General features: G+C 40.2%; 1 protein-coding gene across 1 annotated transcript in view; it reads right to left on the bottom strand.

Annotated features, from left to right (window-relative positions):
- The window catches only part of DDX10 (DEAD-box helicase 10), a 352,575-nt gene that overhangs the window by 265,039 nt on the left and 70,312 nt on the right, over positions 1 to 17,224 (bottom strand). Inside the window, exon 10 of the mRNA XM_053594940.1 lies at positions 13,303 to 13,404. Coding sequence (XP_053450915.1) covers positions 13,303 to 13,404 — 102 coding nt within the window. The remainder of the gene's footprint in view (positions 1 to 13,302; positions 13,405 to 17,224) is intronic.

Genomic DNA, 17,224 nt, shown 5'->3' with positions numbered 1-17,224 from the left:
TGATAGAGGCCATCTACAGCAAACCCACAGACAATATCATATTGAATGGAGTTAAATGGAAAACATTTCCACTCAGAGCAGGAACCAGACAAGGCTGCCTATTGTCTCCACTGCTCTTTAGGATTGTAATGGAAGTTTTAGCTATCGCAATGAGGGAAGAAAAGGCAAATGAGAGTATCCATATTGGGTCAGAAGAGATCAAACTTTCACTCTTCGCAGATGATATGACTATATATCTGGAAAACACCAGGGATTCAACTACAAAACTCTTAGAAGGGATCAAGGAATACAGCAGCGTCTCAGGTTACAAAATCAACATTCATAAATCAGTAGCCTTTATATATACCAACAATAGTCAAGCTGAAAAAACAGTTAAGGACTCTATTCTATTCACAGTAGTGCCAAAGAAGATGAACTATTTGGGAGTTCACCTAACAAAGCACGTGAAAGATCTCTATAAAGAGAACTATGAAACTCTAAGAAAAGAAATAGCTGAAGATGTTAACAAATGGAAAAACATACCATTCTCATGGCTGGGAAGAATCAACATTGTTAAAATGTCCATACTACCCATAGCAATATACAATTTTAATGCAATCCCTATTAAGCTCCACTGTCATACTTTAAAGATCTCAAAAAAATAATACTTCATTTTATATGGAATCAGAAAAAAACTCAAATAGCCAAGATATTACTCAGAAATAAAAACAAAGCAGGAGGAATCACACTACTGGACCTCAGACTATACTTTAAATCGAGAGTGATTAAAACAGCATGGTACTGGCACAAAAACAGAGAGGTAGGTATATGGAACAGAATAGACAACCAAAAGATGAACCCAGCTACTTACTATTATTTGATCTTTGACAAGCCAATTAAAAACATTCAGTGGGGAAAAGATTTCCTATTTAACAAATGGTACTGTGTGAACTGCCTGGCGACCTGTAGAAGACTGAAACTGGACCCACACCTTTCACCATTAACTAACACAGACTCTCACTGGATTAAAGATCTAAACTGAAGACATGAAACCATAAAAATACTACAAGAAAGTGCAGGGAAAGTTCTTGAAGAAATTGACCTAGACGAATATTTTATGAGGAGGATCCCCCCAGGCAATTGAAGCAGAATTAAAAATACACTACTGGGACCTGATCAAACTAAAAAGCTTCTGCACAGCCAAGAACACAGTAAGTAAAGCAAGCAGAAGGCCCTCAGAATGGGAGAAGATATTTGCAGGTTATGTCTCCAACAAAGGTTTAATAACCAGAATCCACAGAGAACTCAAACGTATTAGCAAGAAAAGAACAAGTGATCACATCACAGGCTGGCCAAGGGACTTAAAGAGAAACTTCTCTAAAGAAGACAGGCGCATGGCCTACAGAAACATGAAAAAATGCACATCATCCTTAATCATCAGAGAAATGCAAATAAAAACTATTTGGATATATCATCTAACTCCAGTAAGATTAGCCCACATCACAAAATCTCAAGACCAGAGATGTTGGCATGGATGTGAACACTTCTAAACTGCTGGTGGGAATGCAAACTAATACGTTCCTTTTGGAAAAATATTTGGAGAACACTTAAAGATATAAAAATAGACCTGCCACTTGATCCTACAATTCCTCTACTAGGTATATACCCAGAATACCAAAAATCACATTATAACAAAAATATCTGTACCAGAATGTTTATTGCAGCCCAATTCATAATTGCTTAAGTCATGGAAAAAGCCCAAGTGCCCATCGATCCACAAATATATTAATAAATTATGTTATATGTACACCATGGAATAGTATGCAGCCTTAAAGAAAAATGGAGATGTTACCTCTTTCATGTTTACATGGATGGAGCTGGAACATATTCTTTGTAGTAAAGTATCTCAAGAATGGAGGAAAAAGTATCCAATGTACTCAGCCCTACTATGAAACTAATAACCTTGAAAGCTAAAAGCATATGAAAGCTATAACCCAATTATAACCTAAGAGTATGAGGAAAGGGGATAGGGAGGGGCACGGAGGGGGAAGGACGGATAGAGGGCGGGTAATTGGTGGGATCACACCTACCGTGCATCTTACAAGGGTACATGTGAAACTTACTAAATGTAGAATATAAATGTTAAAACACAGTAACTAAGAAAATGCCAGGAAGGCTATGTTAACCAATGTGATGAAAATATGTCAAATGATATCTAACACCAGCGTATGGTACCCCATGATTGCATTAATGTACACAGCTATGATTTAATAAATAAATAAACAAGTGTGCCCTGTGTAGCCATAGTTTAGTTTCTACTTAAAAGGGAGACTCTGCGGCATTTTTCTGTTCCTAAATTATCTGGCTTAGGATAATGGCCTCCAGTTCTATCCAAGTTGCTGCAAAAGGCATTATTTCAGGGCAGTGCCTGTGGCTCAAAGGAGTAAGGCACCGGCCCCATATGCCAGAGGAGGTAGGTTCAAACCCAGCTTTGGCCAAAAACTGCAAAAAAATAAAAGGCATTAGTTCATTCTTTCTTATCACTGAGTAGTCCTCCAGGGTATATATGTATATACATTTTCTTCATCTACTTATCACTTAGGTTGAGTCAATATCTTTGCAATTGTGAATTATGCTGCAGTAAACGTTTGGGTGCAAGTGTCTTTGACATAAGGACTTTTCCTTCAGGTAGATATATAGCAATGAGATTGCTGAATTGAATGGTAGAATTACCTTTAGTTTGAGGAATCTCCATACTGTCTTCCAGAGAGATTGTACTAATTTACATTCCCACCAACTGTGGATAATCATTTCCTTCTCACATGTGCCCCATGATCTATTGTTTGACTTAATAATTGCCATTGTATTTGGCCTAAAGTGGTGTTTCACTGTGGTTTTAATTTGCATTTTCCTGATTAGTGATTTAGAGCATTTTTTCATTTGCTTGTTGGGCATTTGTTTACCTCTTTTGAAAAATGCCTGTTCATGTAATTGCCCACTTTAACAAAGGTTTTTTTCTTGCTGAATAGCAGTTTCTTATAGATGCCAGATATTAAGTCCTTTGTCAGACACGTACTTTACAAACATTATCTCCCATTTTGCGAGTTGTCTATTTACTCTTATTTCTTTTGCTATGAAGAAGTATTTCAGTTAGTCTCATTTGTGTATTTTTGTTTTTATTGCATTTGCTTGTAGGGTGTTAACCATAAATTCTTTAACTTGGCTAATACCAGGAAAGGTTTTCGCAGTATATTTATGGTTTCAAGCTTTACATTTAAATCTCTAATCCATCATGAGTTTATTTCGTATAAGTTAAGGCAGTGATTTTCAACCGGGGTGCCATGACACAGTAGAGTACCATGAGAGGATCTTAGGTGTGCCATGAACATTTTTAAAGGTTAATTAAATTACTTTTGAAAGAAGTTCAAAGCACAGTAAGTATATTCTTTTCCTTTTTTTTTTTAATCAACATAATTTAAGTGTGCCACTGAAGTTTAACTATAGGTTCAAGTGTGCCATGAGATAATAAAGGTTGAAGAACACTGTGGTAAAGAGATAAGGATTTAATTTCATTTTCCTGTACATGCCTATTCAAGTTCCCAGCACCATTTACTGTATAGGGTGTCCTTTCCCCACTGTAGATTTTTGTCTGCTTTGGCTTTCTTTCTTGGTTCTCTATTCTGTTCCATTTGTATGTGTCTACTTTTATGCCAGTACTATGTGTTGTGTTACTACAACCTAGTAGCACAATTTATGGTCAAATATTATGATCCCTCCAGTTTTATTCCTTTTCCTTAAGGCTGCTTGGCTATTTCAGTTTTTTATTTATTTTTCTTTTTGGTCACCTCCATATGAAGTTTAGGATTTTTTTTCTAATTATGCAAAAAATACTGTCGGTATTTTGATAAGAATTGCATTGAATCTGTAGGTGCTTTGGACAGTACGGCCCTTTCAACAATATTGATTCTTCATTCCATGAGTATGGGGTAGTTTTCTATTTACTTGTATCCTATATAGATTCCTGACATCAGTGATTTGTAGCTCTCCTTGAGAGATCTTTCACCACTTTGGTTAAATTTATTCAACATTTTTTGTAACTGCTATAAATGGAACTTGGTTGTTGATTTGGTTCTTACCTTGTTCCTTGTTAGTGCATAGAAATGCTACTGATTGCAGAGAGAGAAAGGAGGGAGGGGTAGGGAAAGGAAGAACAGAGAGAGGGAAGGAGGGAGGGAGGTGGGGCCTTGGTATGTGCCACACCTTTGGGGGGCAAGATACAATTATAAAAGGGACGTCACCTAACAAATGCAATTAGTGTAACCTGGTTTCTTGTGCCCTCAATGAATCCCCAACAATAAAAAAAAATTTTTTTAATGCTACTAATTTTTTGTATGTTGATTTTATAAACTGAGATTTTGCTGAAGTCATTTATGAAATCTAGTTCTTCAGAGGAATCCTTAGGATTTTCCAGGTATTAGGTAATATGCTCAGCAGACAGTCTGGCTTCTCCAGTTTGGCTGTGCTTGCTTTCTCTTCCCTGATCACTCTGGCAAAGACTTCCAGGATTACACTGAACAGCAGTGGTGACAGTGAGCATCCTCGCCTTCTTGTTCTCAGGGTAATGTTTTCAACTATGCCCCATTCAGGAAGATGTTGGCTATGCATTTGTCACATGTGGCTTATATACACATCACTTTGATGTTCCTTCTATGCCAAGTTGGATGGTTTTATCAAATGCTGCTTCTGCAACTACTGAGATCACCACATGGCTGTGGCTTTTAATTCTGTTTAGGTGGCAGATCACATTTACAGACTTGAATATGGCATCACTTCTCAGCCTTTTGACTAAGATCAGTGCAGACGTGTTATGCTGAACCATCCTTGTATCCCTGGGATGAAACCCACTTATCTTTCTGATGTGCTACTGGATTAGATTTGGTAACATTTTGTTGAAGGTTTTTCCATCCACATTCATGCGGGATGCTGGTCTATAGAATTCTTGTGTCATCTGCTGACTTCGGTATCAGGATGATACTGGCTTCATAGAATAAGTAGAGGAGGACTCCTAGGTGTTATGAAAGAGCACCAGTGCGTTGTCGGTGATAGAATTCGGCAATATATCCATCTGGTTCTGACCTTTTTACTGTTGAGAGGTATTACTGATTCAATCTCATTAACCATTAGCAGTCTGTTTAGAATTTCCCTTTCTTCCTGGTTCAATCTCAGGAAGCTGTAGGTTTTCAAAAATTCACCCATTTCGGCGGCTCCTGTGGCTCAGTCAGTAAGGCGCCGGCCCCATATACTGAGGGTGGCGGGTTCAAACCCGGCCCCGGCTGAACTGCAACCAAAAAATAGCTGGGCGTTGCGGTGGGTGCCTGTAGTCCCAGCTACTCGGGAGGCTGAGGCAAGAGAATCGCTTAAGCCCAGGAGTTGGGGGTTGCTGTGAGCTGTGTGATGCCATGGCACTCTACCGAGGGCCATAAAGTGAGACTCTGTCTCTACAAAAAAAAAAAAAAAATTCACCCATTTCTTCTAAGTTTTCTAGCTTGTGGGTGTATACTGTTCATAATAGTCTTATCTTTTTACTGTGGTATCAGTTGTGTCATCTTTTTCACTTCTGATTCTATTTCTCTTTTCTTGGTTAGCCTGGCTACTGGCTTACCAAATTTATCTTTTCTTTTTTTATTATTATTCAAATTTATCTTTTCAAACAACCAACTTCTCATTTCATTGACCCCTTGTGTTATTTTAATGGCCTCTACTTCGTTCAGTTCTACTCTAACCTACAGTAGAATCCCCATAATTGACTACCTCCCTCCACTGACCACCTTAAATAGACATAAATTTCATATAATAGACATGAACCACATGTACTTAATCAAAATTCCTTGTTGATGGCTCAGCACCTGTGGCTCAAGCGGCTAAGGCGCCAGCCACATACACCTGAGCTGGCAGGTTCCAATCCAGCCCAGGCCCATCAAACAACAATGACGGCTGCAACCAGAAAAATAGCCGGGCGTTGTGGTGGGCGCCTGTAATCCCAGCTACCTGGGAGGCAGAGGCAGGAGACTCACTTGAGCCCAGGAGTTGGAGGTTGCTGTGAGCTGTGATGCCACGGTACTCTACCCAGGGCGACAGCTTGAGGCTCTGTCTGAAAAAAAAAGAAAAGGAAAAAAATTCCTTGTTGACTACCTCCTGTTAATTTGTTACAGTCCTTCCGCTGGTTAACTTAGAGAAGGTCCACTGTTTTTCTTCTGCCCACTTTGGATTTGTTCCTGTTTTTCTAATTCTAGTTAGGGTATAATTTATAATCTATTTTGATGTAAGCACTGAATACTGTAAACTTCTCCCTTGGCTTTTTCTGTATCGTATGGGTTTTGGTATACAGTGTTTTCATTTTTCATTTCAAGAAGTTTTTAATGTCCATGTTTATTTCTTCTGCTGACCCTGTGATCATTCAGGACCATGCTATTTATGTGTTTGCATAATTTCTGAAATTCTTCATACCAATTTCTAGTTTTATTCCACTGTGATCTGAGAGGATTCTTGATTTCAATTTTTAAATTTAAAATTTGATTTGTGGCCTAAAATGTTGCCTTAATCTTGTACAACGTTCCATATGTTGAAAAGAATCTATTTTCTGCGCTTGTTGGGTAGAAGGTCCTATAAATGTCTACTAAATGGACTTTAGACCAAATGGAATTAAACCCGATGTTTTTTGCTGATGTGAGCAGATGCTGAAATCTCCATTACTGCACCACTGTCTCTTTCGGTCATATTTGTTTTGTGAATCTGGGTGCTCCAATGTTGGTTGTGTATGTATATAAGATTATATCCTCTTGCTGGATTGATCCCTTTATCAACATATGACCTTCCTTGCCCTTTTTTCCTATTTGCAATTTTATCCGATGAAAGTATAGCTGCTCCTGCTTACGTTTGGTTTCCGTTTGCAGGGAACATCTTTTTCCAACCTTTTACTTTCACTCTTTAATAGTTAGATCAAGTTCATAGATCCATTCATCCCTTAAGTGAAGCATATAATCTACTTAAATTTACTATTGATACATAAGGCTTTGTGCATGTCATATTGTTTATTTCTAGTTACATAATTGTTTTTCTTTATGTCTTTGTGGTTTGCCCAATTTCTGTCATGTTGCCCTTTAATTCTACTCTTCCTCCTTTGTGTGTTTTATGTTGTGTTTTACAAGACCTGTAAGTTTTGTATTTTTGTTTTCATGATGGTGAATACTAACCTTTTGTTTCCATGTTTAAGACTCCTTTGAGAACTTCCTATAGGGCCAGTCCAGTGGTGATGAATTCTCTAGGTGTTTCCTTGTCTGGGAAAGATTCTCTCTCCATTTATAAAACTTATTCTGACAGGATATGAAATTCTTAGCTAGCAGTTTTTCAACACTTTGATAATGCTGTCCCATTTTCTTCTACGGTTTCTGCTGAGAGGTCCACTGTTAAGTTTTACAACAGTTTCTTTTGTATATAATAGATGACTAGACGCTTTCTCATTTTTAAATTCTTTCACCTCAGCTTTAGTCATTGTCATTCTAGTCATTCTGATTATAACGAGCCCAGGGATCACTAGACCAGACCTCTATCTGAATGTTTAACTCTCATTAGTCCTGGAAAAATTTCACCATTTACATAAATGGGTTCTCTATACTTTTTTCCTCTCTATTCTCCCTAGGGAATACCAATAATTTGTAAGTCTGGGTACTCTAGTCCCAGATGTCTCACAGGCTTTGTTCACCCTTTCCAATTCCTCTATAAATTGTCTGATTAACTCAAAAGACCTGTCTTCAAGTTCTAAGGAGTGTTTTTTGTTTTTTCTCACTCTGTTCTCTGGGCTAGAGTGCAGAGGTATAATCATAGCTCACTGCAACTTCAAACTCCTGGGTACTCGTCCCACTTCAGACTACAATTGCATGCATGATACCACACAAAGGAAAATGGCTGATTATTACATTTTTTTGTAGAGATAGGGTCTTCCTATGTTGCTCAGACTGATCTCAAACGCCTGGCCTTGACCAGTCCTCTCATTTCAGCCTTCAAAAGTGCTAAAATTAGAGGCATAAGCCATCGAAGCCAGCCTGAGATTCTTTCTTCTGCTTGATCTACTCCTTTTTTTTGATCTTTTTTGTAGAGACAGTCTCAATTTATCGCCCTCGGTAGAGTGCCGTTGTGTCACACAGCTCACAGCAATCTCCAACTCCTGGGCTTAGGTGATTCTCTTGCCTCAGCCTCCCGAGTAGCTGGGACCACAGGCACCCGCCACAATACCGGGGTATTTTTTGGTTGCAGTTCAGCCAGGGCCAGGTTTGAACCTACCACCCTCAGTATATGGGGCCGGCGCCCTACTCACTGAGCCATAAGCACCACCTGATCTACTCTGTTCTTGAAGGTTCCAAACATGTTTTGTGTCTCCTTCCCTGAATTTTTTAGCTCTCGAATTTGTGTTTTTGTGATATTTATCTCCTCAGTAAAATTCTCATTCATACTATGAAATGATTTTGTAATTTCTTTGCATTGATTTTCAGACTTCTCTTCCACCTCATTTAGTAATCAGTATTTAGTAATCTTCATCTAAGTTTACAATGAATTCCTTCTAATTACAATCTATTGCTGGACAATTATTGTGGTCCTTTGAGGTGTCATATCTTCTTATATTTTCTCATTTCCTATATCCTTCCATTGATATAGATCTGATATAGCAGTCATATATGTGTGTATATATATGTATACACACACGTGCATATCTATACATACAGACATATCTTCAGGATATATATATGCCGGAGAACCTGGTTTTCCTGCCCCTTCCCAGCCAGGTGGTGTTAGCAGCTCCATCAGCCCAAACAGCATAAGGACAGTGCACAATCCAGTGTTATATATGTATTTATGTTGTGGGGACTGTTTTTGGTTGAATGGGAAACTCTGATTTTGGGTGACTGCTATAGTGCGGACTTTGTATAATTCCTTGGCCAGGGTCAGTGATATCTGTGATTCCCTTAGAGGCTTAGGGCACAGTTATTACTAAAACTATGGTGAAGTTCGGGGGTGGGGGGAGTATTTTTGTGCTATGAAGTTTTGCTGGAGACTTGAATTCTAGCCGAGCCAGTCTTTGGCCCCCTAGTGGTAGTAGTAGTGGGCTAAGTATATCTGATTTTAAGCCCCAGAGCAGCAGTATAAGCATGTGGGGGGGGGGGGGGGGGTGGTAATTCTTGGGCCTTAGGTGGCTTGCTCAGTTGGAGCAGAGGGCCAGGTGTGAGGGTGAGTTGTGAGTTCCTAGGCCCCTAAGCAGCTGATGTGATGTGGGAAGTAGCAATAGCAGAGGTGGAACCACCCGCTAGGGCCCAAGTAATCTATGTTGATGTTACTGACAGTCACAGTGGCTTGCATAGGCAAGTCCCCAGTTCCACAACGACCTACAATGGCAGTGGGTACTGTCCTAACTGTGCTTAAGAGAGGCTGGTCTCCCCCATCTTCTCCCAGCTGGTGGCAAGTGAATTGGTATTGCCATTAACTTGGACCGAGGGTGGGGCATGGTGCAGCTTTAAACTCCCAAACTGGGCCTGAACCAGAGGGTAGGGCCCTTTCCAGGCAAACCACATGAGGAAGATGCTGGAAGGAGTGCCATCCATTCACAACTCAACCTCCTAGCAGCCCAGAGTGGTAGTAACTGTTCTGGAAAGCCTGGTTTCCCCGCCCTTCACTTTCACTGCCCTTCCTGAGGGCAGTGCACAACCCAGCGTCAAACTCTCAAAATGGCACATGAGACCTGCAACCAGAAAAGCGGGGGCCCCACCCAGGCACACGGCACCGGTAAGACACAAAAAAAGTCATCCACTACGTCTCAGTCTCAACCATGGACCTCAACATCAGAACACATAGGGTGGAGGGAACCACCCAGGCACCTCCATCCAAGATCAGAGCCATACAGTGGCTGCAGGCATCCCCAAGTTTCCCTGGTACCTAGGATCTCAGAATGGCACCCATATACCCAGGTGTGCAGTAGGCTATGCCATCTAGGTTTGTGTAAGTACACACTGATGTCACACAACTACAAAATCACCTAAGGACACATTTCTCAGAAGGTATTCTTATCATTAAGCAACATATCACTAGGCTCAGCGCCTGTGGGAATCCACATGGGTTTTCTCTCTGGAGCAATATCTCTGTGCAGTCTCCAAGCTTCTTACAGTCAGCCCAAGATCTGCACTGGTCAGCAGATAGTCTCATAGTCAAGATCATAAAAGCTCATCTGGTAGGGTGGAGCCCTGGGGGCTTTTCTCTCTCTGATTCCCCATGTCTGGGAGCTTCTCTGCTGTTAACCAGTCCCTAACTGGGCACGTTGCCCTGAACCCTCTCTTCATCCACTTTTGGTGCTTCCCATCACTTGCCTAGTAAATCCTAGAGTTCTCTCCTAGATGATCTGCACAAAATGTAGGAATCTGCTTACTATTGAGGCTCCTTTCCACAGAAGAGGCACACACTACCTAAGTCTAGTCAGCCATCTTGATCCTATCTCTCCTCACCAATAGCTCTCAGTACAGCAAAACGCTGTACAGATTTGTAGCCTGGGAGCAATAGGCTGTACCTGCTGTTTACAACCTTTTTGGCACCAGGAACCGGTTTCATGGAAAACAATTTTTCCATGGATGGTGCAGGGTGTGGGGGTATCTCCTCCAGGAGACAGGAGGCAGAGCTCAGAGGTGACATGAGCAATAGGGAGCAGCTAGAAAAACAAATGCAACTTCCCTGGCTCTCCTGACACTCACCTCCCACTGTGCAGCTCAGTTCCAGACGGGCCACTGACCAGAAACTTTTTGGCACGAGGAACCAGTTTCATAGAAGACAGTTTTCCCACAGCCTATGGGTTGGCGACCACAGGGCTATGCCACATAGCCTAGGTGAGCAGTAGGCTATATCATCTGGGTTTGAGTAAATACACACTGACATTCACACCTCCAAAATTGCCTAAAGATGCATTTTTCATACGGTATTCTTGACATTAAGGGGAAGGAGTGCCACGCACGGGAGCGAGGGGCGCCACACAGAGGCCAAGAAGAAGAAGGACCCTACCGCGTCTCTCCACTCAGTCTATTTTTACTAAGTCAGACCTTTTTTGTCCGGTCCCATTTCTACATGGTTGCCCAAGCTTCATTCATGTCTATCCAGTGAGTCTCCAAAAAAGGCTCAGGAGGACAGAGCATACCATGCAGAGCATTCTGATAGCAAAACACCTGGGGGGTCCTGGACGGCACTCCCCGGGGAAGCGTGAAAGCTCCACAGGCCTTTCTATAACCACATCAGGACAGTGATGTGTTCGCAAAACAACAAACAGATCAATGGAACTGAAGAGAGAGCCCAGAAACAGATCCAAATAGATAGTCACCTGATTTTTTAGAAAAAAGCAAACGAAACACAATGGAGGAAAGTTAATCTTTTCAACATATGATGCTAAAGCTAGACACCCATCATCAAAACGTTGAGACACAGACCATACGTCCTTCATAAAAATTAACTCAACGGGGTGGTGCCTGTGGCTCAAAGGAGTAGGGCACTGGCCCGATATGCCGGAGGTGGCGGGTTCAAACCCAGCCCCGGCCAACCAGGCCAAAAACTGCAAAAAAAAAAAAAAAATTAACTCAACACAGATCACAGATGTAGAACACAAAAGTATAAAATTAGAAGATAGCGAAAACCTGGCTTATTGTACCCTCAATGAATCCCCAACAATAAAAAAAAAAAGAAGAAGATAACGAAAAAAAACATATGACCCCAAGGATGCCAATGATTGTAGACACAAAGGCCCAACCTATGAAAGAAACTGGTAAGCTGGACTTCATTAAAGTTAAAAACATCTCATCTGTGAAAGACAAGAGTAAAAGCCATTGACAGAGAAAATATTTGCAAGGACACATGATAAAGGACTATTGTCTAGAGTATACAAAGAACTCTTAACAATCAGTAACACCAAAGACCTACAGATAGTGAAAGAGCATTAAGAAAAGATCGTCCACAGCACATTGTCAGGGAAATGCAAATTAAAAACACCAGATACTACTGCACACTTAGGAGAGCAGTGAAAGCCCACAACAGTGAGAATACCAAATGCTGCCAGGGTGTGGAGCAACAGAAACTCAGCCATTGCTGCAGGAATGAAAAATGGTTCAGCCACTTGGGAAGACTGTTTGGTGGTTTCTTGCAGTTCCTTACAAAAAACAAATACAGGCTCAGTGCCTGTCGCTCAGTAGTTAAGGTGCCCGCCACATACACCAGGGCTGGAGGGTTCAAATCCGGCCTGGGCCTGCTAAACAACAATGACAACTGCAACCAAAAAATAGCCAGGCATTGTGGTGGGCGCCTGTTAGTCCCAGCTACTTGGGAGGCTGAGACAAGAGAATCACTTAAGCCCAAGAGTTTGAGGTTGCTATGAGCTGTGACCCCATAGCACTCCACTAAGGGTGACAAAGTGAGACTCTGTCTCCAAAAAAAGAAATACTCTCCCATCAGGGTTCAGCAATAATTGCTCTTTGGTAGCATTTACCTAAAGGAGTTGAAAACTTATGCCTGCAAAAAAGCTGTGACAGGAATGTTTATGGCAGCTTTATTCATAATTGACAAAACTTGGACACAATCAAGATGTCCTTGGTTAGGTGAACAGATAAACTGTTACATCTCAACCATGGAATAGTATTCAGCACTAAAAAGAAATGTGGTGTCCAGTAATGAAAAGACACAGAGGAGCTTTAAATCAATACTGCCAAGTGAAAGGCGGCAGTGTGGACAGGCTATACACCACACAACTCCAACTACAGGGAGTTCTGGAAAGAAAGTTATAGAGACAGTTAAAAGATGAGTACTTGCCCCACAGGGGCTGGAGAGAGGGATGAATAACCAGAGCACAGGAATTTTAGGGCAATGAAAATACCAGATGAAACTATAACAGCAGTTAACTCACTATACATTTGTCCAAACCAAATATATAGCACCAAGAGTGAACCCTAATATATAAAATATGGACTTTAGGTGACATGGTGTCACAGTGTGGATCCCTGTTGTGAAAACTGTGCAGGGAACATGGTAATCGGGAGAACAGACAAGTATATAAGAACTCTTTACTTTCCTCTCAATTTTGTTGTGGAACCTAACACTGCTCTAAAAATCATCATCTTTTTGTTAAAAAGTCACAAACCAGACAGTTGACTGGATTAGGGAAAGGAGGAAATTAGGTGCCCATAACTAAGCCTGCGAACTTCATGCCTTCATTTTCCTGATGATAAAGGTAACGAGCAGCCTGGCTCTTACTTGATTTCCTTCACAGGCACCTTCTTCTGAAGCAGCTGCTGCAGCATAGCTTTCTCTTCTGAGGGAAGCAAAATTAATAAAGCTTCACCATTCTCTTTATACCTGAAAAAGAAACAACACCAATGCAATTCGCATGTTACATTTTCCAGTAAGACTAATAAGTAACACAGAAACAAGTTCACCTAACCAGTAAATATTAGAAATGCCAGTTTTTAATCTGGCAACAGAAAATATAAGCGCATAATATTTTCGTCACTAGTTAAAATGCTGAATGACTTTTAGGCTATGCCACAGTAGAAGATCTAGATCAAGGGTCCTCAAACTGCGGCCCGCGGGCCACATGAGGCGGTGTGATTGTATTTGTTCTCGTTTTGTTTTTTTACTTCAAAATAAGATATGTCCAGTGTGCATACGAATTTGTTCATAGTTTTTGTTTTTTTTTTAAACTATAGTCCGGCACTCCAACGGTCTGAGGGACAGTGAATCAGCCCCCTGTTTAAAAAGTTTGAGGACGCCTAATCTAGATTCTAAGAAAGAAATCAATTAAAGGGAATTTTTTAAAAAGCTCTAGCCATATAACAAGGAGATAATTTCTCACTCAAGCCACTAATAAAATTAGTCATTTGATGCACATGGCACCCAATATATTTTTTTTAAAAAATCAATTCATCTTCCTGGGGATTTTATTTATACCTCAGGAATAAAATTTTTTGGTGGCATCCATTATAAGAAATGGGTCTCTGCTTAGATAAAACACTTGCTCCCGTCCATGTTAATTCATTTCCCTCACCTACTGAGATTTTATTTCATGCTACACCTTCAGAAATCTATACTGACACAGCCGCTTGATACCTTAGTGTCGGCTGTTACATGCACACACTAAAACAGGGAAGGAAACTGGACACTTGGGGAAATATAAAGAAAAAAAAAAATCTCAAAGCACTCTCTTCCGGATTTGTGCTATAAAAGATCAACAAATTTTTTATACTTAAATAAACTATTTACTGAGAAACTTTGTGGCAAACACAAACTGAAGAATACAAAGAAACAGAAGATGAAAATCCCGGCCTCAGTCATCTACTGCTCATGTACTAGAAAAGACAAATGCAAGCAAGAGGCTCCAGGGAACAGTCACAGAATGGTATGTCAAAAACAACCTCGGGCAATGAGCACTACCAACTCAGAAGTGAAAAGAGGGTTGTCTCCAAGCTAACTGAAGATAAACGCAAATGTGTCATGGCCAATGGAATTTCAGGTGAGCCTTGAGGATGGACAGAAAGGGAAAGGCTAAGGTGTTATAGAGGACTAGGGCATGAACAAAGGAGGGCAAGCCAGGAAAATGTTACAGTGAACAAAAAAAAAAAAAAAAAAAAGGGAGAAAACTCCACTGATGTAATCAGACTTCAGGAAAGCCTGCGAGGAAAGCACAGTACAGTCTGGTTTTAGAGGCCCTGAAATGTGTCTACTGGAGAGAATAAATGGCTTGTCAGTAGAACTTTTTCGGATGTGGAAGGGAAAACCTAGCTTCGACTTCCTGAAAGACGGCACTGCCCTGAGGAACGCACACCTAAACTGAGTAATTAGGAACCAGTCTAACACTAGCGAAAGGATGTAGATGGCGAAGTGAAGTTCTCCATGGAGGAAAGCAGCATGTGAGAGCCCAGGGGTGTTTTTGTCTTCTTCATGCTGACTTGCTTTTTCCAGTCAACAGGAGGAAAGAATAAAGCTGCAACTACAACTGACTGCTTTCATTAACGACCTGTAAGGTACCTAAAGCACAGGGACCAAACACCTTCCTCGTTTGACCCAGAATAACATGACCCAAAGCTTTGTCATCTGCATTACTACAAGCAAGGGTAACTTTGAAGCAGTTCCCCTAGGCAGTACTGGACTACATGATCCAAGGCAGGTGCACACAAAGTAGTGGGCTAATACTCTGAGCAGAAGAGGGATCTGAGAGGCTTCACTAAGCTCAGGCTGAGGGTCAAGGAAGATGGAATCAGTTAATACTGACCACTAAGCAGGACACAGCTCCCTCGGGGCAGCCAGACTCTTGAGATGAAGTAAATTACCTTCAGAAGTAGAAAAGGCTTATTACTCTGTGTGGAACAGTTGAGGAGGAGAACAGCAGTTGAGGGATAGTCAACCCTTTCAACATTCTACATCCAAATGCAGAGACAAGATAAAATAAACAGGCCCACAAGTCTATGAAGGGCAAGAACTATGGCAAGGGGATAAGAGAAATCTCGAGGAGACCACAAAGGTATCCACTGAATGTTCTCTGATCTTCTAAACTACTTGTAAGAAAGAATAAGGATAGTCCCATAAATCTATCTCATCTATCCGTTCCCAAGGAGAACCTGGGAGGTTAAGTCGGGATTAAAGTCACAAAGGAGGCGTGACCAAACCTTTAATTTTTAAGGTACAGAAACTAACAGAAAATATACATAAAGATATGCAAGGTTTAGACAGATTATAAGAGTGGAAGTTAGAAGAAAAAGATTCTCAAAGGAAAATGGAAAACATCCAAAATCAAATCCTACAAGGCAAGCAGCTACTAAAAGGGACCATTCGCTTTTTCAACCTGTTTGACATTACATACAAGTTTTCCCTGAACGACAGAAAGCACAAACTGTCTCCCACAAACTAATACCCAAAGCTTTCCAGTAAGCTTTTATTAAAGGCACTTTTTAAAAGGCATAAACATGTTTTACTTTTTTTAAAAGACAAGAATAAAGTTTATTTACCCATGAGCTAGCTTTTAGTCTTCAAAACCAATATAGGAGAAATATATAAGAAATAAATGTTCTTTAAAAGACCTATTTTAAAACTATATTTAGACAGATGTTTTCAAAATTTACTTTAAATTGAAAGATAAAATTGTACTATTTATCATATACAACTGCTTTTCTGAAATGCATATACATCATGGAATGGTTAAATTTAGCTAATTAAAATATGTATTACCTCACATAGTTATTTTCATGGTAAGAACATTTAACAACCACTGTCGGCATTTTTCAGGAATGCAATACATTGACATTAACTATGGTCACCATGACAGGTTTCAAAAAATGTTCTAAGTTCCACATAAAAAGCCGATTCTGAAACAGAATTTCAGTTTCCCCGCAAGAACTAATTCTATACTGCGTTTATGCAGCCCTTCCAAGTTTATCAAGAGCTTTATTTACATTAATTTACATTAATTTGCCAATCTTAAAAGCAAGCAAACCAGTAGAAGTGGCAAATACAAAATAAAGTTTGAGAGGCCCAGAAGTCATCCTAAAATCAGCTGGTCACTATATTATCAGAGACTTTAAACTGCCTGTCCCAGTTATACCCAGTTTCCCTCCAAAAACAAACATCCTCAACAGATTGATCACGACCTTCTAACCTGCATCAGGAAGCTCAGCTCCATGTCCTACACCACACTAGTATTTCTGGTCTGAATGTAGATGGTAATTCTTCCATTGAAATAATCCTTAAACTAGGGCCAAAGGGAGACTGGGGGAGCTACTTAACATTATGGTAATAATTTGCCATTTACTCATGAGCCAATAATCCTTAACTACTCCAATTCACATTCCCTAAAACATTACCTCCATTCTAGTTGTTTCTTCAGCTGTTAAACTTTGCTGATTCACCTACCACAGTGGTAGGTATTGCCCTACCACAAACTGGCTCAATTCACAGCTACCCAGCCACCCTCAGTTTTCCCAGCCTGGTTCTCTAGGTTACAAGTCAGGTTACAAAAAGGTTTATTTTGAACAATCTTATTTTTGTAATTAGGAAGAATATACAGACATACATAAAAGAACATTTTCTGGATGGTAGATTTTTGGTGATTTTAGTTTTGCTATTATTGTCTAGAATCTATATAGTGACTAAGCATTTTTATAATAAAATACAAATTAATAAAAAA

The sequence above is a fragment of the Nycticebus coucang genome, chromosome 6 (genome assembly GCF_027406575.1).
Source record: "Nycticebus coucang isolate mNycCou1 chromosome 6, mNycCou1.pri, whole genome shotgun sequence".
NCBI lineage: Eukaryota > Metazoa > Chordata > Mammalia > Primates > Lorisidae > Nycticebus > Nycticebus coucang.
Note: the sequence above shows the minus strand (reverse complement) of the source record. Positions and strands in the feature narration are given on the sequence as shown.